At 47.0% G+C, this 26,327-nt stretch overlaps 1 protein-coding gene across 1 annotated transcript; it reads left to right on the forward strand.

Annotated features, from left to right (window-relative positions):
• On the forward strand, nt 1–25,470 carry ZNF541 (zinc finger protein 541). The gene is made up of 15 exons (XM_007458669.1): nt 1–307; nt 4,851–5,094; nt 6,863–8,699; nt 10,431–10,489; nt 10,696–10,855; nt 11,013–11,186; nt 12,069–12,393; nt 18,150–18,213; nt 18,816–18,958; nt 19,364–19,467; nt 20,702–20,777; nt 21,338–21,426; nt 24,687–24,827; nt 25,009–25,190; nt 25,308–25,470. Exons 1-15 carry the CDS (start codon nt 1–3, stop codon nt 25,468–25,470), a joined length of 4,068 nt encoding a protein of 1,355 aa, XP_007458731.1.
• Nucleotides 25,471–26,327: the final 857 nt, after the last annotated feature.

Genomic DNA, 26,327 nt, shown 5'->3' on the forward strand with positions numbered 1-26,327 from the left:
ATGGACCAGTGCAGCCTGGGGGACAAGGGCATCCTTCCATCTGAGATGCACCTCCCTTCATTTCCCAAGAGCCAGGCGCTCAAATACAGTGACACCCTCAACCGGGATCTGGGGCCCGGCTCACGAGACCTGCTGTATGACGGCCTGAGCCGCTTGGACCTAGACCCCAGCCTCCCGATGCCCGATGCGCCCAGCGAGATGCTGGAGGACAACTTGGATGCCCTGTCCATGTATTCAGGGAAGGACAGTGACTCCATGAAGCTGCTGCAGGAGTATGCAGATCCAGAATCTCAGACTTCCTTACAAGGTGAGGCTGTCCACCCAGGTCCCTGGCCTGGCAGGCTGTTTGAGAGTTCCTGTGGCTGGTGAGGGGTTGAGTGTACCCAGAATGGTTAAGAACATTTTTCTCTTCCACGGGCAAATAGGGAACAGTCACTTTTTTCCTACTTGGAAATTGTTCCCAACTTCCTAGTCAAGGAAACTGAACACTGATCCTGGGGAATAACGTTGAGAAACTTGGATGTTTGGGGGTATCCTAATCTCGTGTGTGGTGTGGGCAGACCTTTGAGTTGATGGGACACTTTCCCATCCATCACCACATCTCAGAGGCTCCTTTCGCCTCTGAGATGTCCAGAATGACCCAGTATCCTGTCCACCTGCTCCTTGGTTGTCTAACCTACCTAAGCCTCATTGTCTCCATCTGTAAAGTGGGGGACAATAATACCCACTCTGCTTCCCCCCCAGAGTGACAGCAGTAAGAAGCAAAAGAAGAAATGAAAGTAAAAGCACTTTGCAGGCTGTGAAGCACTGGACAGATGGTAGTGATTTTTACCAATACTGTTAGGATACCTTCCGACAGTCCACTGATGCAGTTCTAAGTCTTTCTCTTCCGCAGCGGAGGAGCAAAGGGAGAACTAATGGAATAGTCAAAGACCTTGGTTAAATCACCTTTTGGTTTACCTTCAGACTTCCACCATAGGATAAATTTGATTTTTGTTTTTAACCCATTTCATGGGTTCTTGGGTAAGTTGCTTAGACGAGTTGACTAAGAGCTCTTTGATATTTATAATCACACCACACGCGTGGAAGGCCACATCCGGAAGAGCCCTGCAGAACAAATGTCAATGTTAATTGGGATCAGCAGCTCAAGAAATGTCCTGCATCCTCGCTAGAATGAAAAATTACTGAGGCCCGCACTCCATACAACGTAGACAAGCCATTAGCCTTGTCCCCGTGTTGGAACCATGGCTAAATGTGAAATCCTAGAAACCAAGGACATCCTTGGTATTGCAGATGCTGGGCCAGGCCTGGCTACAGTAATTAAGGCTCTCAACCTGAACCACAGAAATTACCTAAAAATCCTGCTAGGGTGAGTATGTGTGCGTTTTGCTGGGCAGAGAAACTGTGATTTTCCACCAGATTTTCATATGGGTCTGTGCCCCCCAGCGAATGTTACAAAACATTAATCTAGTTCAATTTTTCCTAATTTGTTTTAAACTTGAGGATTTGTTTTTTTGGTTACCTTATTTAAAAAAATCCACTGAACGTTAAATTTTAACTCTTTACACTTCTCTAACTTAAATTCAGATTCATACAAATGGATATGCTTATATTTTTTAATTAGAAAAGTAATACATATTTATATAGAAAACTTAGAAAATAAAGAAAAGTAATAACAAGAAAAATCCCCACCATGGCTCCCACACGTGGATTTTTAAACAACGTAGGTGAAGCCACTAGGGTACACATGGTTATGCAGAGATGTATTAAGTGTCTAATTTATTTGAAGTTTCTAAAACTTAGTGTGTCTGCTTTCTTATATGAAGGTAGACTATTCGGTTGTCATTGTAATGGTTATTCCATTGTACTGTCGGACCATATTCTTGCCTGATAGACTGTTATAGTGGATCTGTGAATAATTTTTCCATTGAGTTTTCTCTTGGGTGAGTTCTTCGCACATATTCCTCCCTGTAGGCTTACTGGTCGGAGAACACACACAGTTTTAGAGCTTGTGCACACGCTTTCTGGGAAGAGCAAGTGGCTTCCCCGGGCCAGTGACTCAGTGTGCCTGTTTTTCAGTGTCCCTGCCAATTTTTTTTTTCTTTTTTTGCGGTACGCAGGCCTCTCACTGTTGTGGCCTCTCCCGTTGCGGAGCACAGGCTCCGGACGTGCAGGCTCAGCGGCCATGGCTCACGGGCCCAGCCGCTCCAGGGCACGTGGGATCTTCCCGGACCGGGGCACGAACCCGTGTCCCCTGCATCGGCAGGTGGACTCCCAACCACTGCGCCACCAGGGAAGCCCCCTGCCAATTTTTTTGAAACCACATTTTGTTCTCTAGTTTAACAGTTGCTTTAATGAGCATTTTATTTATTTATTTATTTATTTATTTTTAGAGAAAAACTTCTGTTTATTTATTAGGCTGCGTTGGGTCTTCGTTGCTGCACACGGGCTTTCTCTATTTGTGGTGAGCGGGGGCTACTCTTTGTTGCGGTGCGCAGGCTCTTCATTGCGGTGGTTTCTCGTTGCAGAGCACAGGCTCTAGGTGCACGGGCTTCAGTAATTGTGGCACGTGGGCTCAGTAGTTGTGGCTCGCAGGCTCTAGAGCGCGGGCTCAGTAGTTGTGGGGCATGGGCTTAGTTGCTCGGTGGCATGTGGGATCTTCCCGGACCAGGGCTCGAACCCATGTCCCCTGCATTGGCAGGCGGATTCTTAACCACTGCGCCACCAGGGAAGTCCTAATGAGCATTTTATTTCATTTTTATTTATTTACTTTAAATACTCATCATTTTTTAAAAGAATTAATTATTTATTTAGTTGCACTGGGTGTTAGTTGCGGCAGGCGGGCTCCTTAGTTGTGTCATGCGAACTCTCAGTTGCCACATACATATGGGATCTAGTTCCCTGACCAGGGATCGAACCCGGGCCCCCTGCATTGGGAGCACAGAGTCTTATCCACTGTGCCACCAGGGAAGTCCTCTAATGAGCATTTTAAAAGTAAGTTAGCAAGGCAAGGACTTTCCCACATGGGAGTCCTATTTTCCCTCATTTAAATTGTTAGAATCATTCGACCACTCGACACAGCAGTTTTTCATATGAAGAAGATGTAGACCAGGCAGGTTAAGTGACAAATGGCCAGAGACAGAGTTGGGATGAGAGTCGAGGTTCCTTTCTGCTGTGTCTCTCAAGCTACATCTCAGCCACAGAGAATTAGCATTTGGGGTCCTTTGGTGCAATATCCACGCCCTGACCCGTTGGATTCTTGGGTCCAGCCTCTGCTGCATCCTAGATGAAGGGCAGTTTCTAAACTTGCTATTGCGTGAGGCAGTCTAATCCATCTTACGGGGTAGAAAAATCTTCCATGATTCATCCATCCAACAGTTACTGTGTGCCTACGAGTACAAGAATGGGAATCCCAGGAGCTGGGAACACAGCAGCAAGCCTGCAGAGTTCTTAGTTCTTGTATCCACTGTCCTTACGTTTCTAGTGATTTAAAATCAGCTTCCCTATACTTTTTTTTAATACATCTTTTTAATATAAATTTATTTATTTATTTTTGGCTGCGTTTGGTCTTCGTTGCTGCATGTGGGCTTTCTCTAGTTGCGGCAAGTGGGGCCTACTCTTCGTTGCGGCTCACGGGCTTCTCATTGAGGTGGCTCCTCTTGTTGCGGAGCACGGGCTCTGGGCGCGTGGGCTTCAGTAGATGTGGCACGCGGGCTCAGTACTTGTGGCGCATGGGCTTAGTTGCTCTGCGGCACATTGGGATCTTCCTGGGCCAGGGCTCGAATCCATGTCCCTTGCATTGGCAGGCGGATTCTTAATCACTGCGCCACCAGGGAAGTCCCTCCCTTTACCTTTTATTCGTCAAATCTAGCTCTGCCCCTTGTAGCAAGACAGAAGCAATCTGCTCCCTCCTCCACATCCTGGCCCTTCAGCTACTTGAAGACATCTCCCTCTCCCACATGGACATTCCCAGCCCCTTCACCTGTTCCTCAGATGACGTGATTCGTGGAAATACCTTTTATCATTTACCCAAGGAGTACAGAAACATGGAAAATTCAGATATACAGGAAAAGGAAAATTAAGTTGATCCGTGATCCTACCAATCAATCTCATTCTGTTTGTTTCTATTCAAATTTATTTTTCCCTTTTAAAGACTAGATCATTCTGTTTTTCAATAGTCCTCTTGTTAGTGGCACAGCACTTTGTGGTACAGCATGAACATCCTTTCACGTCATCGGATATTTTCCTACAGTTTTATCTTAAATGCCTGCACCATAGACCATTGAGATCAGAATGCAGTCACCCACCTGCCCTTGTGTCAGTTATTAGGTGGTTTCTCACATTTCACCAGGAAAAACAATGCTGCAGTTAACTCCCTTGCAGTTAACTGCAAGATCTCCTTAATTTGTACAGATCTGCGTTAATTTCCTTAATTAAAAAACCCAGAGTGGAATTGGCTGGGAGAAAGGACTTAAACTTTTCTAAGATTTTGCATTGTACATTTCTGGATTGCACTTGCAAGTGTGCTGTTGATGTTACCGTCATGAAGCCCTGCCCGTCGTGTCACTCTGTCCTGGAAGCGCTCTGACTGTTGCTGTCCCCTCCCTTACCCAAGTGTGGCTTCAAGATTGGGTGCTGCCCTGGAGGGGTGGCTTGACCAGGGTCCCTTCTCCCCCTCACCTGGTGCTAAACCTGGTCGTCTCTGTGAGTGAAGCTGCTGAAGTTGGGGTTCTTGGCCAACTCCCTGAGTTGGACTCAGCTGCTGAAGTTGGTCCGAGGGTGGTAGAGTGCTTCCGCCCGGGCTCCGATGTCCCCGGATGTCATAACCTGTGCTTTCTCCCTCTGTCTAGACCTGGGGCTAGGCGTACTCAAGGTGCCCAAAGAGGCTGACAAAGGAGGCAGGGCCACGTCTGGGAGCACAAGGAAAGGAAAGCGGCAGCACAGTTCCCCTCAGAACCCACTCCTGGACTGCAGCCTCTGTGGGAAGGTGTTCAGCAGTGCCAGTTCTCTCAGCAAGCACTACCTGACGCACAGCCAGGAAAGGAGACACGTGTGCAAAATCTGCAGCAAGGCCTTTAAGCGTCAGGACCACCTGTATGTAGGAGTCTGGTCAGGACGTCTGTTTAGGGGGCTGCTGGGGGCTGGGCGTGTTCCTGGTTCTTTTGCATCCCCTCCCATCCACCTGCACCGCCCCCCACCGTCGGGTGTCCCAGGTGTGTGCGACCTGTGCTCCTCCCACGGCCAGTGTTTGGGGGGGCAGGGCCTACACTGCCCCGGACAGCCCGCCCTCCCCAGCCTCCAAATTCACTCCAGTGAGGAGAGCGCTGCTGCGATTTGCAGACAGGACTCTTTAAAAACACACTCCAGAGGCAATTTTGTCACGGAGGGAGTTGGGCTAACTCTGTAGAGAAATTTTCAGAGTCCCTGGTAGGTGTCTGAGCAGAACAGATATGCACTCCATGAGGAATATATGTTGGGAGAACACCAGGGCGTGAGGGGTTCTGAAATGCCTGTTTCTAGAACATGGCAATGGTGTGTTCACTCTTTCTTTTCCTTTTTTAATTCCCCCTTTTTTTAACTCGATTTTTTTCTTTTAACTTGACTTTAAAAAGCAAGCTCAGTATAAGAGTTAGGAGCAGAATTCTGTTTGTTCTTCATGTCTTAGAAATGATTAGCTTTTCTTGCTGCTGAGGGAAGAGAGACAGACTTTCAAACCGAGAGACTTGTAAGTGGGAGAGGACGATCCCTTGCATTTTTATACAGCTCACCCAGCCTTTACTGAGGGCTTCAATGAATTCTGCTTTCATTTTATCCTCTCCCCTCTCCCCATTAAGGATGGGAAATTATTTACTCCTGTCACAAGCTGTTAACAGTTAGGGCTAGAAAGTGGGTCTCCGGATCCCCTCTCTGCTGCTTCCCTCAGATGGAGGCCAAGGGTCCACATTTGGGAAAGGGTTTTATTATTTATTGGGCCACGTTGATTAGAACCATCCGGAGTAGGATTGTTGGGAACCCAGAGGGTGATTTACCCGTTTGTTTATATTTATAATATATTAATGTAGATATAAGTATGATGTAAATATAATACATACTTGCATTCTTTTATATTTGCAGAAATTATAGGCAAATTTGGCTTTTTTTTTTTTTTTTTTTTTTTTTTTTTTTTTTATAGTTTTATTTTTCCTAATATACTTTTTATCTTTCTAATTTTATTTTGATTTTTTTTATTCTTTGATATTGTGTTTTTTTTTTTTTTTTTTTTTTTTTTTCTTGCTGTGGGGCTCCCAGGTAGCTGTCTAGAGGAATCCTATGGGAAGGCAAAGACTCCTTTGTTCAAGGAAGGATCATCCCCAAGTTAGCATTTCCTCAAGTGTTCTCAGAACTCTGGTTCTCTGGTTCTTGGGGATGCTAAAAGGGGCTATTTTAAAAAATGTTTTTTTGGGCAAATAAGTTTGAGAGACATGGAAAGTTAAACAGATATCTCTTTATCTACTCTGTGCCTTTTCAGTTTGCTACTATGAACCGCCAAGAAGTAAACAGTGTTTTTTCAAAACTTATTTGCCAGCTGAGCCCAAGTCCTCAGGGAGCAACTCTGGAGACTAGTGTTCCTTAGGAACCCACTTTGGGGAACTCTGACTTGGCTCCCACTGATTTTTTTAATCTCAGATTAGGGGTTTGCTTAAGGGTGAGGGAAAGAGCTCCCCCTTCCAGATGGCTTTGACTGTAGCAGGGGTCTTTCCTCATAGGGTCTGAGCACAGTTTCTGAGTTGCAATGCTGCTGCCCCCTGGGGACATGCCTGGGTTCCTGCAGTGGGTGACCCATGCCGAGACACCCGCTAACTTCCTCCTCATGTGATTCCAGGACGGGGCACATGCTCACCCACCAGAAGACCAAGCCCTTTGTGTGCACTGAGCAGGGCTGCAGCAAGAGCTACTGCGACTACCGCTCCCTGCGCCGGCACTACGAGGTCCAGCACAGCCTGTGCATCCTCAAGGAGGCCCCCCCGGAGGAGGAGGCCTGCAGGAACTCACCCGCAAGCCTGTGGTCCCTTGCGCCCCCGGAAGCCCCATCCCCCAGCTCCCTGTTGCCCAACCGAGACCTCCTGTGCTGTATCATGAGCAGCATCGTCCAGCAGAAGATCCCTCCTTCCGGGCCAGCCCCGGGAGGGCCTTCAGACAGCGGCGAAGGGAGGAACACGGCCTGTTCCTGCCTGCCCTCGTCAGGGTCCTCCTTCTGCGGCCCACCCAGCACCCCGGCGGCCCCAGGAGCCCTGGGCACTGAGGTTCCCGAGGAGCCCTGGCCCCCACGGAAGGAGCCTGCAACGGACGTGTTCACAGCCGTCCACTCGCGGGCAGCGGAGAACAGCGGCCCCGACCCAGCCGAGCCAGAGCTGCCGCTGCTCCAGCCCCCATCATCCCTGGATGGCTGGCCAGAGGGCGCTCCCCTGCCCGCCTGCCTGCCTCTGTTCCGTGGCCAGACTGTCCCCGCCAGTTCCCAGCCATCAAGCCACAGTTTCCAGTGGCTCCGAAACCTGTCGGGCTGCCCTAAGAGCAAAGGAAACAGTATGTTTGTTGTCCACAAGCCCTCTGCAGTGCCGTCCCGGGAGGGCTCCGAGCCTGGCCCCAGGCTCAGCAGCAATTCCCCTGCGGGGGAGCCCTCACCCAGCCGGGGCACCGGTCTGGAGGACATGCCGCCCTTCCCTCCCACGCTCCTGAAGGCACCGGGGGAAGCCTCGGGTGACCCCAGATACGCCAGCACCAGCGGGGAAGACGACTCCTTGGCTTCCCAGAAGAGCAAGTTTGACTGCAACTCCTTTTCGTGGCAGAACCCTGGTGAGTCTGGCCCCCAGGACGGCCCGAAGTCCAGCGGCCTCCCATCGGATGCCACGCCGCTCTTGCGGCAGCTGTTCCTGAAGTCTCAGGAGACTCTGGTGAGCCACGAGCAGATGCAGGTGTTCCAGATGATCACCAAGTCCCAGCAGATCTTCTCCCACACCCAGGTGACCGCCGCCTCCTCCCAGCTTCCCACGCCTGACGGCAAGCAAGTTGCCCTGAAGTCACTGCAGGGGCCGTGGCCACAGCAGCCCCCGCCTATGGCACCCACTGTTGACTCTCTCCATGCTGGCCCCGTGAACCCTGAGCCAGAGGGATCCCTAGCCTGCAGGAGAAAATCCACACCCGCTTTCCCCCCAGAGGCCTCCCCCAACAGCGTGAGCCAGGACACAAAGGGAAGACCAAAAGTGGCTGCCGCTCCACCTGCCCTCACAGCGTCGTCCCTGGACCCTCCTGGGAACCCAGACATCTCTCTGGCCAAGCAGTTGAGATCCTCGAAAGGGACCTTGGACCTGGGGGACATCTTCTCCCCCGGGGGCCTGCGTCAGACCCAGTTAGGAGGGGAGGAGCCATCCAGAGCCCGCCTCCCAGGGAAGCAGGCCCAGGCTGAGAATGGCATGGCTTCCGGGGCCACGAAAGGTGAAAAGGGCCCAGCCTGCTCCCAGGGCGGAGGCTACAGGCTCTCCTCTGGCAACTCCAGGGCCCAGCGCTTTTCAGGCTTCCGGAAGGAGAAGGTGAAAGTGGATATGCGCTGTGCGGCTTCTCCAAGCCAGGTAGCCATGGCCTCCTTCTCGTCGGCGGCCAGGCCTCCAGCAGATGCCCCCTGGGACTCCAAGTCCAAGCTGACGATATTCAACAGGATCCAGGTACCAGGGCCCTCTCACGGGACCTGACCATGCGGGAGGCAGAGTCTCGTCCTTACCTGTTTCTGTGTTTCTAACTTGCCCAGCCACTGTATTTGACCTCAGCAAATCCTCAGATGCAGTTTGTTTACAGAGGGGGGAAATGAAGGTCCAGAGAAGTGATGGTTCCTCCCATCACCCTCCGCCCTGCAACACACACACACAAAACAGAACAGGGCTTTAGAGTTGTCAGAGACACTTTGTGTCATGTTTCTTCACTAAACTTTTTCTGTTTGCTTTCTTTCTGCCTTTCGCTTCCTTTTGGATTTGCCTCCTTCACTTCTTCAGAGAATGTAAAGGCAGAGCTCCTTTGCCCTTGATATTCATACGTGAAATGCTGTGTCTTTTCTGGTTGTGAATCACAGGTCCACAAGTCCGACTTGGCCCCTGCTGCAGGCCTGGCGCCAGTCTGCCCTTGTGGAGCAGCTTGGGTCCTCCCACATCGTGCCCACGAGGTCCTGGGCGCAGAGAGCTCGGCCACTTCTCTTCGTGATGTTCCGAGGTCCAGCATCCTTCCTGTCACACCACAGCTACCTCCTCCTCTTTTTTTTTTTTAACAGCTTTAATATTCACATACCATCTAATTCACCATTTTGAAGTGTACCATCCAGTGGTTTTTAGAATGTTTGCAAGGTCATGCACCCATCGCCACTGTTTGCCAAAACACTTTCATCACCGCAATCTCTCCATCCCTCCTAGCCCCTGGCAACCATGAATCTACCTTCTGTCTCCATGGATTTGCCTATTCTGGACACTTCATGTGATTGGAATCATAATGCTACATGGCCTTTTGTGTCTTTTGCTTCTTTCACTTAACATGATGTTCTCAAAGTTCATCTGTGTTGAAGCATAGATCAGAACTCCATTCCTTTTTATTGCTGAGTAATTTGTCCATTGTATGGATACACCATATTTTATTTATCCATTCATCAGCTGATAGATATTTGGGTTGTTTTCACTTCTTGGCCATTGTGATAATGCTGCTATGAACATTTGTGCGCAGATTATTGTTTAGACATATGTTTTCATTTCTCTTGGAAAATACCTAGGAGGGGAATTGCTGGGCTATAGGGTAATTCTATTTGAGGAAGTGCCAGACTTTTCCAAAAAGCTGTGCTGTTTTATAATCCTACCCAGAGTGTATGAGGCCTCCAGTTTCTCTGCATCCTCACCAACACTTGTTATTGTCCAGTTGGTTCTTTTTATTACAGCCACTTTAGTGGGTGGGAAATGATAATCTTATTATGGATTAATTTGCATTTCCCCGATGGCTAATAATCCTGAACATCTTTTAATATGTTTATTGGGCATTTGTATATCCTCTTTGGATAAGTGTCTATTCAGAGTCTTTGCCCATTTTTAAATTGGGTTGTGTTTTTATTATTGAGCTGTGAGAGTTCATTATGTATTATAGATACATAAATATACATAGTCCCTTATCAGATACATGATTTGCAACTTTTTTCTCTTATTCTGTCTTTTCACTTCTTGTTGATGTCCTTTGAAGCACAGAAGTTGTAAGTTTTGATGAAGTCCAGTACGTTCTGTCTTTTGTTTGGTTTTGGAGTCATCCAAGAAACCACTGCCTACTCCAGGGTCACCAAGAATTGCACCTGTGTTTTCTTCCAAGTCTTATAGTTTTCACTCTTGCATCTCATTTCTGATATGTTGGCTCAGATGTATTTTCATCTTCAGGGTGGAAATATCTACCGGCTCCCCCACCCGGCGAAGGAGGAGAGCATGGCCGGTGGCTGGTAAGTTCAGAAGCCCCTCGGGGGTCCTCTGGTGCCTTTGATGTGCTGGCTGTGGGTGAGCGAGCTCTGGATGCTTCACTCCTGAAGGGGCGAGCACCAGGCCACGGAGAATCGGGGGCATCATCTCCATTTCTTAGGGTTCACCCAGAGCTGTCAGAGGATCAGTGTTTGGGGACGGAGTCCCATTCCCCCTTTTTTCCCCACAGTAACCAGCACAATGGTGGTCCCACAGACTGGGCAGAGCCAAGGAGCACTTACGTCTGCAAGAATTGCAGCCAGATGTTTTATACAGAGAAAGGGCTGAGCAGCCACATGTGTTTTCACAGCGACCAGTGGCCGTCACCTCGAGGGAAGCAGGAGCCGCAGGTGAAGGGGCGCGAAGCTGCCATTCATCTCAGGATGGAGCCGTCCTCCCGCGCAGAGCCTGGCTGGGGGCCAGGAGTCAGGGCTGTGCTGCTCTGGAGGGGCCCCTTGCTCCCTACCTACTGTGTCTCTTAAAGGGCTGGCTCTTCTCTGTGTGTAGGTATGTGGCATGGAGTTTTGCAAGCCACCAAGACAGGTGCTGAGGCCAGAGGGGGACAGGCAGAGTCCCCCGGGAGCCAGGAAGTCCTTGGACAACATGACCGCAGCCCCTTTGGTGGTCCCTGTGTCGGTGCCTGTGGCTCCAGCGAACCATTCCCCGGGGAGCAAGGTGGGTGCACTTCCTTCCAGCTGCTTTCCACCTGCCAGTGGGAGCTGTGAGAAAAGCCCCCAAATCCTGACTCCAGAAGAGCTTGGTTTGCGTGTTCATTCATCCATTCAATCTCCAGTGAACTTCCTTTGTGTCTGGCCCTGTGCTGGGCAGGGCTGGGGACACTGCAGCGACCACAACAGGCCTGCCCCCGTCTCCTGGGGCTCCCAGCCCAGCGGAGTAGATAGACCCATCCCCGGACACTGACGACCCAGAACGGGCTGGGCTGGGAGAGGGAGCTGTGGGAGCCCCGGGGGCACCAGAGACCCTGCCTGAGGAAGCGGGTGTTGCAGCTGAGAGCTGGAGGATGAGGAGGGGTAAGATGGGCAGAGAGGAGGGGAGATTGCGTGGAGGTAAGAGAGAGTGTAGCAAGCTCAAGCCATCGTCTCTTCAGCCTGTGCTGGAGGACCCCACCTGGAGAACATGCTGGACTCGGGGACGGGGTGCATGGAGCCCACTGTTTGTCTCGCAGGAGCTGCTGTCATTTTGAGGAGAACAGGTTTTCCTTTTGTCATGCTGTTGCATCTGTCTGGCCTCCACACTTTAAGTGCCAGTCTCTTTAACAACGGACATGAGTTTCCAAAATGGTCTGAGTGAGGGCCTCTCCTTGGGGGGTGTGGGTGCCTGAGAAGGCTCCAACGTCAAATGTCGCCCGGCTTAGGGTCTGGAGTCTGGCTCAGGCGTGGCGTCCCTGCCCGGCTTCCTGCGCCGAGGACTCTGGGCGCGGCCATGCTGGGTGTGCGTCTGGCTGGTCAGTACCCTTTCCCACTCTCAGGCCATCTTGAGGACTGAGCTGTGGGGCCGGTGGCTTCAGGTGACCCCGTGGTTCTGAAGTCTCTTTTTCTCCAGGGACAGGAGAAGGACGGGGAGGAGAGAGACAGCAAGGAGAGCAGCCAGCACAGGAAGCGGAAGAAGCTCCCCCGGCCCAAGGCACTGCTCATCCCTCCTCCGCCCTCCATGTCTGGGGAGCCGGGCCCGGGAGGATACCGCCAGAGCTGCCCGCGCTCGCCCGTGTTCCTGGTGGACCGCCTCCTGAAGGGACTGTCCCAGTGCCCTCCCTACCCGCCGCCCCCGATGCTCAGCCCCATCCGGGAGGGCTCTGGGCTGTATTTCAACACTCTCTGTTCCACCTCTGCTCAGGCCCGTCCCGACAGGCTCAACAGCGCCATGCTTGGTGAGTGAGGTTGGTCACCCCACGACGGGCCTGTGGGGGGCCAGACCCCCGTCCCCTGTAGAATTTGGTCCAGCCATTCTTTCTGGCCTATGCCTGGGTCTGGTCTGGGGGTCCCGTTGCTGTTCAGAACTATCCCAGGACCATCTGGGACCAGCAGCCTTCTAGGTGCTTATAATTTTGTAGCCAGAAAGAAAATAGACGCCATTTAGCCTAACCACTCTTCTGCCTGCCCTTTCGAGTAATTTTTTACACAGCTTTATTGAGATATAATTCACACGCCATATGAATCACCCATTTAAAGTGTACAGTGTTTTTTTTAGTGTATTCTTAGGATTGTACACCCATCCCACAATCTAACTCTAGAGCATTTTCATCACCCCAGAAGATTATATCCACGAGCGATTACACACAGGCCTTGTAGCCCCCAACCCCTCAGCCCTGGGCAACCACCAGTCTACCAACCTACTTTTTCTATGGGTCTCCCTATTCTGGACATTTCATATAATTGGAATCATACAATATGTGATATTCTGTGTCTAGTTTGTTCACTTAGAATAATGTTTTCAAGGTTCATCCATGTTGTAGTATGCATCAGTGCTTCATTTCTTTTTATGGATGAATGATATTCCATTCTCTGGATAGACGACATTTCATTTATCCATTCATCAGTTGACGAGCATTTGGGTTGTTTTCATCCCTTGGCTATTGCAAATAGTGCTGTCAAGAACATTTATGTATAAGTTTTTGTTGGACATAAGTCCTCATTTCTCTTGGGTATATATCTCAGAGTGGAATTGCTGGGTCAAAGAGTAACTATGTTTAACCGTTTAAGGAACTGCCAGACTGTTTTCCAAAATGGCCGGGTCATTTTAAATTTCCACCAGCATTGTATGAAAGTTCCAGTTTCTCCACATCCTTGCTAACACTTCTTATCTGTCTTTTTTATTATAACCATCCTAGTGGGTGTAAAGTGGTAGCTCATTGTGGGGTTTTATTTTGTTTGTTTGTTTTGCGGTACGCGGGCCTCTCACTGTTGTGGACTCTCCTGTTGCGGAGCACAGGCTCCGGACGCACAGGCTCAGCGGCCATGGCTCACGGACCCAGCCGCTCCGAGGCATGTGGGATCTTCCCAGACCAGGGCTCGAACCTGGGTCCCCTGCATCAGCAGGCGAACTCTTAACCACTGCACCACCAGGGAAGCCCTGTCTTGGTACCTTTATGGAAAATCAGTTGACCATAAATGATTTGAGATTTTTCTTCTTTTTTAATACAGACATTTTACAGCTATAGATTTCCTTCTGAACATTGCTTTAGCTACATTTTGTAAGTTTTAGTATGTTGTGTTTTTATATTGATTCAGCTAAAGTATTTTCTAATTTATCATTCCACTTCTTGTTTAATACACTGATTATTAAGGAAAGTGTTGCTTAATTTTCACATATTTGTGAATTTTCCAAATTGCTGCCTTTTATTGATTTGTAATCTAATTCTTTTGTGGTCAGAGAACATACTTTGTTTCTTTTTAAATTTAATTTATTCAATTTATTTATTTATTTTTTGGCTGTACTGTGCAGTTTGCAGGATTTTAGTTCCCCCACCAGGGATCAAACCCATGCCCCCTGCAGTGGAAGCGTGGAGTCCTAACGACTGGACCACCAGGGAATTCCCTTAAATTTATTTTAAAATTTAAAATTTATTGAGGCATGTTATATGGGCTAGAATACGGTCTGTCTTGAAGAATGTTCCATGTGAATTTGAGAAGAATGTATTCTGATGTTTGGTGGAATGCTGTATTTTGTCTGTTTTGTCTAGTTAGTTTCAATTTCCTTGTTGATCTTCTGCCTAGTTGCTCTATCCACTGTTGAAAGTATTGAAATCTCCAACTATTATTTTTTAATGGTTTATTTCATCCTTCAGTTCTGTCGTTTGTTGCTTCGTGTATTTTGGGGCTCTGTTTTTAGGTGTGTATATGTTTGTAATTGTCACATCTTCCTCATGGCTTGACCTTTTATCATTATGATGTGATTGTGATATCATCTGTCATTATTACAATAATTTTATCATTATCTCTAGTAATATTTTTTGTTTTAAAGTCTAATGTGCCTGACATTAGTATAGCCATTCCATTCGCTTTTATGGTGGTTGTTTGCTTGGTATATATTTTTCTCTTCTTTTACTTTCAGCCTGTTTGTGTCTTTGAAAATAAAGCATGTTACCTATAGACACCATTAGTTGGATCATGTGTTTTTTTATCCAGTCTTACAAACTCTGCCTTTTGATTGGTTTGTTTAATCCATTCTTGTTTAATGTTATATTGATATGGTTGGATTTACATCTGCCATTTTGCTTTTTATTTTCTATATGTTACATGTCTTTTTCTCCCTCTGTTCCTCCTTTCCTGCTTTCTTTTGTATTGAGTATTTTCTAGTGTAACATTTTAATTCCTTAATTTTTCACTTTTTCTTAGTCATTTCTTAGTGGTTGCTCTAGGACTTAAAATATATGTCTTATCAGAATCTGTTAGGTTGTGTAATAACTCATTAACAATGAAATATAGAAACACTGCTCCTATCTAGCTCTATTCCTTCTAACTCTTTTGCTATTATATGTGAGAGACCCAGTAATACCTTACTGGTCATGTTTATTGCTTTATATAATTTTATTTCGTGTAAAAAAACTGAGAGAATAAAGGAAAGCAAGCATGATTTATAGAGGTGGTTATATTAACCTTCTTATTTACCATTTCTGATCTCTTCCTTTATTCTTGTGGATTTGAGTTACTGTCTGAGGTGATATTCCTTTACTCCAATGCAGCTGTGCTCCTTGTGCAGTTACTGTCACATATATTATATTTCTATATGTTGCAGGCCCACAATACATATTGTTTTATGCAGTTGTTTTTTAAGGCACTTAAGAAAAGAAAAGAAATATGCAATCATACTGATTTTTATAGTTACCCATATTTACTGGCGCTTCGCTTTTTTTTTTTTTCTTTTTTTGGTTTGGATTCAAGTTACCATCTGATGTCATTTGCTTTCAATCTGAAGAACTTTCTTTAGTATTTATTTTTATTAGGGATATTTAATTCACATACCATACAATTCATCCCTTTAAAGTATATAATTTAATGGTTTTTAGTATATTCACAGAGCTGTGCAACCATCACTACCATCAGTTATCAGAAATTTTTATCATCCCCCAAAAGAAGCCCTGTACTTATTAGCAGTCCCTCCTTTCCATCCTCCCCACCCCCAGCCGCGGGTAACGACTAATCTACTTTGTCTCTATCGATTTGGCTATTCTGCATATTTCATATGGGTGGAATCATACAGTATGTGGTCCTTTCTGAATGCCTTCTTTTAGTTAGCATGATGTTTTTAGGTCTCATCCATGTTGCAGTATGTATCAGTACTTTGTTCCTTTTTGCGGCTGAATAATATTTCACCTTTAATATTTCTTGTAAGATAGATCTACCAGCAACAGGTAATTCTCAGTTTTTATTTATCTGGGACTGTCTTTATTTTACCTTCATTTTTGAAAGATAATTTGCTTAATATAAGATACTTGGTTGACACTTTTTTACTTTCAGTAATTTGAATATATTATCCCATTGCCTTGTGACCTACATTGTTTCTGTTAAGAAGTTAGCTGTTAATCTTACTGTAGTGCCCTTGTATGTAACAAATTGTTTCTCCCTTTTTGCTTTCAAGATCTTATCTTTATTTTTGCTTTCAACATTTTGCCTATCTTATGTCTGGATGTAGAGCTCTTTGTGTTTAATCTTTCTTGGAGTTTATAGAGTTTGCTGGATACACATATTGTTTTTCATCAAATTTGGGAAATTTTCAGCCATTAATACTTTAAATATTCTGTCCCTTTCTCCCCTCTTTCTGGTACTCCCACTACATATATATTGTTGCATCTAACGACATCTCGCATTTCTCTGAGGCTCTCTTCACTTTCCTACATTTTCTTCTCTCTGGTCTCCAGATTTCATAGTCTCCATTGTTCTATCTTCCGGTTTGCTGATCGTTTCTTCTGCCAGCTCAGATCTACTGTTGAGCCTTATTTTGGTTATTGTACTTTTTTAACCCCAGAATTATTTCCATTTGGTTCTTTTTTTTTTTTCTTTTTCTTTTTTTTGGCTGCATCGCACAGCATGCAGGATCTTAGTTCCTCAACTAGGGATCGAACCCGTGCCCCCTGCAGTGGAAGCACGGAGTCTTAACCACTGGACCGCCAGGGAAGTCCACATTTGTTTCTTTTTAAAAAAATAATTTCCATCTCTTAATGGCATTTTCTCTTTGATGAGAAATTTTTATTTTATCTTACTTTAATTCTTTAAGCATGGGAGCCGGGGGAAGAAGAAGCCCCCATCTCCTTGGCTGCACCTACCTGGGTAGAGCTTCCATTACAAAGAGCTGGGGGCTAGGTGGGTAAGGGAGTGGGCCATGGCTCCAGTGCCACGGACTCTCACTGTTCTTACCAAGGTTTAGTAGATTTTCTTGAATGAGTATTTCTTAAAATGCTGTATGCCTTTAGGACAACTTGCAGAGACTTTAGCTTACTGTTCTTCTTTTTTTTTTTTTTTTAATGATTTTTATCAGTAAATTTGTTGTTTTGCTGAGTTCCTTACTCTACTTTTTTCAGAAGTCTTATCTCCCTTCCATGCAATCTTTTTATTTTATTTTATTGTGATGTGAACAGTTAATCTGTGATCTACCGTTTTAACAAATATTTAAGTGTGCAATACAGTATTGTTGACTATAGGTACAATGTTATACAGCAGATTTCTAGAGCTTGCTTAATTGAAACTTTATGCCCATTGATTAGTAGCCTCCCATTTCCCACTCCCCCAACCCCTGGTAACCCCTGTTCCACTCTTTGATTATATCGATATGAATTCAACTACTTTAGATACGTTATATAAGTGGAGTCATGCAGTATTTCTCTTTCTGTGACTGGCTTATTTCACTTAGTATAATGTCCTCAATGGTCATCATCCGTGTTGTTGTATATTGCAGAATTTCCTTTTTTAAGGCTAAATGGTATTTCATCGTATGTTTATATCACATTTCCTTTATGTGCTCATCTGTCAATGGACATTTAGGTTGTTTCCACATCTTGGCTATTGTGAATAGTGCTGGAGTGAACATGGGAGTTCAGATATCCTTTTGAGGTCTTGACTGCAGTTCTTTTGGATGAATACCCAGAAGTGGGTTTGCTGCATGATATGGTAGTTCTACTTTTAATTTTTGAGGAAACTCCATACCATGCAATCTTCTTTTTTCTAATTTTTAATTTTATATTGGAGTATAGTTGATTTACCATGTTGTGTTAGTTTCAGGTATACAGCAAAGTGATTTCGTTATACATATTCACATATCTATTCTTTTTTAGATTCTTTTCCCATATAGGTTCTTACAGAGCATTGAGTATAGTTCCCTGTGCTATACAGTAGGTCCTTGTTGATTATCTATTTTATATATAGTAGTATGTGTATACCATGCAATCTTGAAGAGCCTGCTTTTAGCTGCTCTGGAAAGGCAGGCAGAAAGGGCCTCACAGGTCAGTTTTAGCCAGCCTTCTTGAGGCTCTTCTTTGGGTGTTTTGATTATCTATTATATATAGTAGTATGTGTATACCATGCAATCTTGAAGAGCCTGCTTTTAGCTGCTCTGGAAAGGCAGGCAGAAAGGGCCTCACAGGTCAGTTTTAGCCAGCCTTCTTGAGGCTCTTCTTTGGGTGTTTTCCAGATCACATGGACGGCTCTTTTGGCATCTGTGTGGTGAAGGACAACAACAAGATCAGCACTGAACCGTGAGTTGGAACAGACTTAGAACCTGAGGGTCCTTCCAAAGTGGGGATGCTTTTACCCTCCTTGCATTCCAGTGTCGGTTTTTCCCAAGGGAGCCTTCATCACGGGAAAGTCAGGTCTAGATCCAGAGCCTCTCTAGGAGAGAAGTGGTGGATTTTTCCAGGTGTTTCTCCACTATTCCTCCTGTCCAGATATACCATAGTTGGATCTCTGTGGACAGAATGCCCAGCACCCTGGGGTTCTAGGTAGAATTGGTGATGTCACAGTGAGATACTCCGTTGTAGCCATGGACGTTACCTTGGATGTAGAAGCATGCCAGGTATCAGCACATACCTCCCCTGTCCTAGACCCCAAACGCCTGAGGCCAGAAATCTGGCGATGAAGCGAATTGGAGGAAGGAAGAGAGGATCCCTCAAGAGGTCTCTGGAATACCTGCGTGTGTCTGTTGGGGTGATGGGCACTCCCTGTGTCTGAAAGATGGCCGAAGGGTTCCACAGAGCAGGGCTGTGGCCTGAGAGCAGGGCTCACCGCACATCTCTCTTTTATTTCCCATCTTGGTCACACACATATGTCTTGTATGTCTGTGTGTGTGGCCTCATTTCAGACACATCAACATAGGAAGCCGGTTTCAGGCTGAGATCCCAGAGCTCCAGGACAGATCACTGGCTGGAAATGACGAGCATGTAGCTTCTCTGGTCTGGAAGCCGTGGGGAGATGTGATGACCAACCCAGAAACGCAGGATAGAGGTGGCTGAGACTTTGGGGCCAGGTTCCCAAGGGCCCTCCTCCATCTCCAAGGGGTTTCTCCTCCCAGTTCTCACCTTGACCAAGAAGCAGTGACCCCCGGGCGGGGGTGGGGTGGGCAGAGCTGGCCTTCGGGGCAGTACTGCTTTGCTGTGCTGCAGTCCCTTGCGCCACCTCCCCTCTCACCCAGTAGCTGGCCAGGCCATCGAGAGCAGGTGCCAGGAGCAGGGTTTCTGCCCATCCTCCTTGTCCCTCCCTTCCCTCAGCCTGCTTTTAACAGAGAGGTGAGGGAGATGGTGACAGGAGCCCCCCGCCCCATCTGTGCTGTCGGGGAGGTTTCCTCTCTGGTACTTGCTGACCCTCTGTGTCTCCTCTCCTTCCTGCTGCTGGGCTGCCTGCTGGAAACAGTGACCGAGCTCTGCAACGTGGCCTGCTCCAGTGTGATGCCGGGCGGGGGCACCAACCTGGAGCTCGCTCTGCACTGCCTGCATGAAGCCCAGGGCAACATCCAGGTGAGGTGCAGGCGAGGGTGGGCTCAGAGGAGCTGTGGGAAGCTCCCTGCTCTCTCAGGGCCAGGGGCTCTAGGCACAAGACACGTGCCTTCTACTTGGGGCTTTGCAGCTCACGAGAACCAAAGGCTGGCCACCCACCCTTCTCCCTGGTCGCTTTGGGACTGGTGGTGTCCTTGTGAATGTAGGGGAAATGCACACACATGGGCTCAATCAGTTATTTATCTGGGGTGACAGCAGAGCACCAGGGTTCCTCCAGCGTTACCTCATCTCAGCGGCACTGGGGAGGGGATGCCTAGCAGAAGCAACTCAGGGCCTGCGTTAATCTGGTTTATTTACTGAACTTTAACTTTTTGATTAAAAATGGTGTATGAAAACCTCTGATGCAACAGAAATGCCTCTGCCTCCTCCAAGGACCCTCCTCACAATCCTGAAGTTTAGAAAAGAAAGAAGTCCAACTCTGTGTAGTGGGAGAAGTCGTCACGTCACCCAAGTTGGAGGCCCAAGAGTCAGGGCTACGTGGTGCTTTTCCTCAAGCTGAGACGCAGTGGCTGGCACGTGGTGGGTGCTCAGCAGAGTAATCAGCACATATTTACTGGGTCCTCCTGATACCTGGTGATGTCATGGTATCAGGCTGGGGCCAGCTCAGGGGCCCATTCTTGGTTTAATGCTCTGCTGCCACCATCTTGAAATTCTTAATAGTTTGTGAACACAGGGCCCCATGTTTCCATTTTGCACTGGGTGCTGCAAATTGCATAGCTAGTCCTGACTGGGGTTACGCTGTTGAGCAAGACAGATGCCCTCTCTTTGCAGGGCTTACATTTTAGGAGAGTGAACACATGAAATACATTTTTTTAAAGTGATAGATAATGATTAGTGCTATGAGGGCCATAAAATGGGGTAGGGTAGGGGCAGTGCCACTCCAAATGTTGCTCCTTGAAGAAATAAGGAGCTTGTGCCAGAATAAGTCCACACACTGTTTCCTTCAAGTAAATCTTGCTATGAGAAAGGTAACATCAGCTGCACTCAATAGTACGCTTAGTGCTGTAGGCAGTGTGTCCCAAGTGGCTCACAGCTGGTGGCCAGTCCACAGACCGACCGCACTTTGAGTCGCCCTGGGGTAGGGGTGGCTTTGGGGAGGGCTGCACATATTTTCTGAATGAATGAAAGAATGAAGGCGGGCCTCTACCTCACCTTCCCTCCCTCAGAGAGTTGCCCACCACTCCTCTCATTCCAGGTTGCCCTGGAGACCCTCTTACTGAGAGGACCCCAGAAGCCACGGACTCACCCTCTCGCCAACTATCACTACACAGGTAACTGGAGCGTGGCTGCCCGCGTGGTTTTGGCCTGGCTGAGGCCCCTGCGAGCCAGTTAGTTTCCATGGCAAGCTCTGCATGTGCCTCCCAGAGTTCTCTTGGGGCCTGCACCTGCCCTCCCAGAAGGGCCCATCCTCTCTGGGGGACTCAGTGGGTGCTGTTCTCTAGTTGGATCCAACCTTCCCCTTTCCACTGGTTCCCTCATGAGCTCTGCCTGGCCAGAAGTGGGGTGTCAGGTTGGGGTGGGCTCAGGTTCCGCAGCTGAGCACTCCAGCCCTGGAGTCAGGCAACCTGGGGCCCGCGCCTGCACTTGGCAAGTCTCTTAACCAGCGGAAGCCTCAAGTTGCTGCACCTGTCAAGTGGGGAAAGTAATAGCCCCTACCTGCTAAGGTTTTTGTGAGGTTTGTGTGAGATAAAGCAAGTAAGGGGCTTAGCAGAAATCTTGGCATATAATTGGCACTCGGTGGCCTGAAAAAGGAGGGGAGTCTGCACTTCAGCCGTGGCTGCGGTCCCAGAAGGAGAAACATCCTTCCTCCTCTTGGCTGTTTCTCCAAAAGGTTCGGACATCTGGACCTCCATGGAGAAGAGGCTCTTTAAGAAGGCGTTCTGTGCCCACAAGAAGGACTTCTACTTGGTACACAAGACGGTAAGGCGAACATGGCAGGCTGGTGTAGACAAGGCTCCCTCACACAGCCGAGGCGCTAAAACTGCAGGGCCTGTCAGGGGCGATACTCTGCTCATGCTGTGAACAGTTGACAACTAAAATGCCATTACTTTGAACAACCCCAAACAGTACAGAAATGAATCCCATGTTCAAAATAAAGCCCTCCAGGCCCCTCCCCACAATCTTACTTCTGATTGATAACCTGACAGGCATTTACTGCCCATATGGATTTTACACACCTGTATGTACTTTCTCAAAAAAGGATGAGATCATATATTTAATATCCTGCTGATTATTTTGCTCTTTTTTTTAACTTGATGTACGCAAAATTGCACATAATCAAAGTGTAAGATTTAATGTTTTTGACATATTTATACACTTGTAAGACCATCACCATGATCAAGATAATGAAAATATCTGTCACCCCCAAAAGTCACCCCCAAAAGTTCCCTCCTGCCCCTTTGCAACCCTTCCTTCCTGCCACCCGGGTCCCTAGTCAACTCTTGTCTACTTTCTGTCACTATAAATTAGTTTGCATTTTCTAGAGGTTTATATAAATGGAATAATCATACAGCATGTGATCTTCTTTGTCTGGCTTCTTACACTCAACATAATGATTTTGAGATTCATCCATGTTGTCGTGTGTACCCATAGTTCATCCCTTTATGCTGAGGAGTATACCATTGTATGGACGGACCACCGTTCATTTAATCATCCACCTGTTGGTGATTTCCAGTTACTGATGACTACAGATAAAGCTGCTCTGAACATTCACGTACAAGTCTTTGTACGGACATGTACTGGGTTCTTTTTTTTTTTGTGGGGATGGGCGTGGGATTATAAATACCTAGGAGGGGAATGAGGGTAACTTATAGTAGATGTATGTTTAACTTTTTAAGAAACTGCCAAACTGTTTTCCAAAGTGGCTATACCACTTCCCATTCCCACCAGCAGGTTATGAAAGGTTCAGTTGCTCCACACCCTCGTCAACACTTGGTATGCTCAGTCTCTTTAATTTCAGCCATTCTAATGAGTGTACAGTAGCATCTGACTCCATTTTTCTAAAGACTAATGATGCTGAGCATCTTTGTGTTTTTTTGCTATATGTGCACCTTCTCTGGTGAGCTGTCTGTTCATATCTTTTGCCTATGTTTTTATTGGAGTGTCTGTGTTTTTACTGAGTTGTAGGAGTTCTTATTTTGTTCTGAACACCAGTCCTTTATCCAGATATATGCTTTGGAACTATTTTCTCCCAATATGCAATTTGCCAGTCTCCTAACAGTGTCTTTTGAAGAAAAGTTTTTAATTTTGATTAAGCATAACTTATTAGTTTCTCTTTTATAGACTGTGCTTTTCGTGTTGTATCTAAGAAATCTTTGCCTAACCCAAAGTCACAAAGATTTTCCCCTATGTTTTCTTCTGGAGGTTTTATAGTTCTAGGTTTTATTTCTAGATTTATGATCCATTTTAAGTTTATTTTTGTATGGGGTACGAGGTGAGTTCATTTTTTGCATATGGATATTTATTGTTCCAATACCTTTTGTTGGAAAGACCATACTTTCTCCACTCAGTTGTTTTTGTACCTTTGTTAAATATCAGTTGGCCATATATATGCATCTACTTCTGGGCTCTGTATTCTGTTCCATTGATCTGTTTGTCTTTTATTAAGCTCTTCCCATACTGTCTTTATTACTGTAGCTTTATTCTAAGTCTTGAAATCAGAAAATGTTAGTCCTTCAACTTTGTTATTCTTTTTCAAAGTTGTTTTTTGTATTCTAGACACTTTTTATTTCCCTATGAATTTTAGAAATAACTTGTCAATTTCAAAATTAAAATTCCTGCTAGGAACTTGATTTGTACTGTTTTTGACTCTATAGGTCAACTGGGGAGAGTTGTTATCTTAACAATATTGAGTCTTCTGACTCGTGAACACGCTATATCTCTCTATTTAAATCTTTAATTTTTCAGCAATGTTTTAAAGTTTTTAGTGTACAGTTGTTGCATATTTTTTGTCAGATTTATTCCTAAGTACTTCTGTTTTTTATGATGTTATAAAGAGTTCTTTTTTATTTCAGTTTCCAATGGTTTGTTGCTAGTATGTATAGAAATAAAATTGATTTTTATATTGATCTTGTGTTCTGAAGTGTTGCCAAACTAACTTACTAGTTTTGGTAACTTTTTTGTGGATTCCACTGGATTTTCTACATAGACAGTCATATCATCTGCAAATAAAGACACTTTTATTTCTTCCTTTCCAACCTGGATGCCTTTACTTTTTTTCTTGCCTTGTGGCACTCTGGAACCACCAGTACAGTATTGAGTAGAAGTGGTGAGAGTGGAAATCCTTGTCTTGTTCATGATATTTGAGGGAAAACCACTCCACCATTAGCTGTAGGGATTTTGTAGGTATCATTTATCAGGTTGAAGAGAAGTTCCTTCTATTCCTATTTTGCTGAGAGTTTACATCAGCAATGGACATTGGATTGTATCAAATGCTTTTTCTGCACCTATCAAGATGCTCATATGATTTCTTTTTTTTAAGTTTAATATGATGAATTACATTGATTTTAGATTGTTAAACCAACCTCACGTTTCTGGGATGAGCTCCACTTAGTCATGGTATATTGTCTTTTATATATATATAGTTGGATTCTATTCGTTAAAGTTTTATTTAAAACTTTTCATCTATGTTCAGGAGGGACATTGGTCTGTAGCTTTCTTTCCCTGTAATATCTTTGTCTGGCTTTGGTGTCAGAGAAATGTTGAACTTACGGAATGAGTTGCGCAGTATTCCTTCCTCTTCAGCTTTTTGGAGGGCTCTGCCTAGCTGTCGCATAAGGCTATGAGGTAGCCACCACGTAAGGACACTCCGCTTTAATTAGTCTCAGTCGGTAGACATGTGGCTCCACATGATGTCACAGTGAGCGTCCTCGCGTGTACCTTTGTGTGCGTTTTCCTGGAGAGAAGCGCTCCTGGGCCAGCCTTGTTGCTCAGAGCGTGCAGAGCTTAGATGGTGTTGACTCTGGTGGCTTCTCTCTGAATTCCTTCATCCCCTGGAGGACTTTGTGATTCTCTGTCTCCTGTAGCAGAGGAGCATACCAAGCCGTAGGGGAGAGACGTTTCAGGAGGGCTTTCAAAAAGTGGCAGCTGGCCCCATGGGGAGGGGATTTAGGGCGTCAAGGCCATACTCACTGCTGCTCCTGAGGCACTGTCCTTAGCCAGCTTCTGTCTTCCTCCACTAGATCCAGACAAAAACTGTAGCCCAGTGTGTTGAGTATTACTACATCTGGAAAAAAAGGATCAAGTTTGACTGCGGCCGAGCCCCAGTGCTGGAAAAGAGGGTCAAGAGAGAGCCGGATGAAGCAGACAGGACAGAAGCGAAGGTAGAGGGTCTCGGGGTAGGGCTTCTGGAGTTCAGTGCGGATCTGGATGCCCAGTGCCCATCCAAGATGGGCGGGGGTGGGGGGTTGCACCCCGCGACGTTTGTGCTCTGGACACCTGCTTCTCCCTTAGAAGGGCGGCAGGGCGGTCAGCACCCTTTCATCATCTCTGCCCCCTCTGCAGGTCACTTGTAGCCCTCGGAATAGACCCAGCCACCGTCCAATCCCCGAATTAAAGACAAAGACTGAGAGTTACAGGAGGGAGTCCATCCTCAACTTCAGCCCAAATGCCAGCTCGAAGCGGACCCCCGAGCTGCCGGGGAGCAGGGAGGGCCAGGGCTTCTTTCCCTGCCGGGAGTGTGAGAGGTACTGCCCTTTCCCTGGATGCTCCCACACCGCCTGCCCTCAGCTTCCTGGGGTCCCCCCCTCAGGGCTACCCGCCTCCCCCTGCTCTGACCCCTGTGTCCTCTGGTGCCTCCTCAGGGTGTTTGACAAGATCAAGAGTCGAAATGCCCACATGAAGCGGCACCGGCTTCAGGACCACGTGGAGCCCATCATCAGGGCAAGGTGGCCCATGGAGCCCTTCCAGCTGGAGGAGGAGGAGGAGGGCGAGCTAGGGGCTGGCATCAGCCCTCTGCAGCGGTGATTCTGCGCGGGCAGCCAGTTGGGACGGGCACCTCCAGCCCTGTCACGTCTCCTTTAGCCACTCCAAGGCACCCCTCTGCCTCCCTGGCCCTGCCACTGTCCCCACCAGGCAGCCCAGCTTGCAGACATGAAAGCCATTAGGCCACGAGCAGGCAGGGGACGCACAGTCATCTGACCGCTGTGAAGGCCCGTCAGCTGTGCCAGAGGCTCTGTTCTCTTTAGGTTAATAGTCTCTCACCTTCTTTCTTCAGTTCCACTCCTTCCAGAGCAGAGAGGCTTGGGGAGGGAAAGGTTAGATCTGGGTAGTTCTTCAATCTTAGCCTCAGTTTCGGGCTTTGGTTACATTTGTGAGATAAGGCCAAGATGTAGAGAATCGGTGGGAAATACCTTCAGATCCCGACCGTGTTGGGGCCCCTGACCGGGGGTTTCTCTGCCTTCGAATTCTGTCCCTAGTCTAGCCATGACTTGTACATTGTTAGGTTTTTTTTGTACTGTCGACTTGTAAATCTTATTAAATTGGGTTCTTAAGCAGCTGTCTTATGGCTTCCCTGCCTGTTGATCCAGTGAAGGCTTTTGAGCCCCTGCCCCTCCCAGAAGCCACAGTGACGGGTAAACTGAGTTCCTGCCCTGGAGGAGCCTCATACATGAATGCAGCCAGCATTTATCAAGCACCTACTGTAGCAGTCCGCGTGATGGGGACGTAGTGATGGAGGGACAAGGCCCCTCCCCTCACAGAGCTTACATTTTAGGAGCGGGAAGGTAGCAGTGATAAATCAGCAAAAAGGCGAGTTTAGATATCTATAGTGTGTATGCTTTTGGCCGTAATAAGAGAGGAGTCAGCGTAGGTTTAAGCTCTCA

Source organism: Lipotes vexillifer, unplaced genomic scaffold, assembly GCF_000442215.2.
Source record: "Lipotes vexillifer unplaced genomic scaffold, Lipotes_vexillifer_v1.1 scaffold371, whole genome shotgun sequence".
Taxonomy (NCBI): domain Eukaryota; kingdom Metazoa; phylum Chordata; class Mammalia; order Artiodactyla; family Lipotidae; genus Lipotes; species Lipotes vexillifer.

Excerpts from the sequence above, each read along its gene's own strand:
- ZNF541 (XM_007458669.1), top strand. The coding sequence starts at position 1 with ATGGACCAGTGCAGCCTGGGGGACAAGGGCATCCTTCCATCTGAGATG. Across the intron at positions 308-4,850 it reads ATCTCAGACTTCCTTACAAG|ACCTGGGGCTAGGCGTACTC; the intron begins GTGAGGCTGTCC and ends CCCTCTGTCTAG. Across the intron at positions 5,095-6,862 it reads TTTAAGCGTCAGGACCACCT|GACGGGGCACATGCTCACCC; the intron begins GTATGTAGGAGT and ends ATGTGATTCCAG.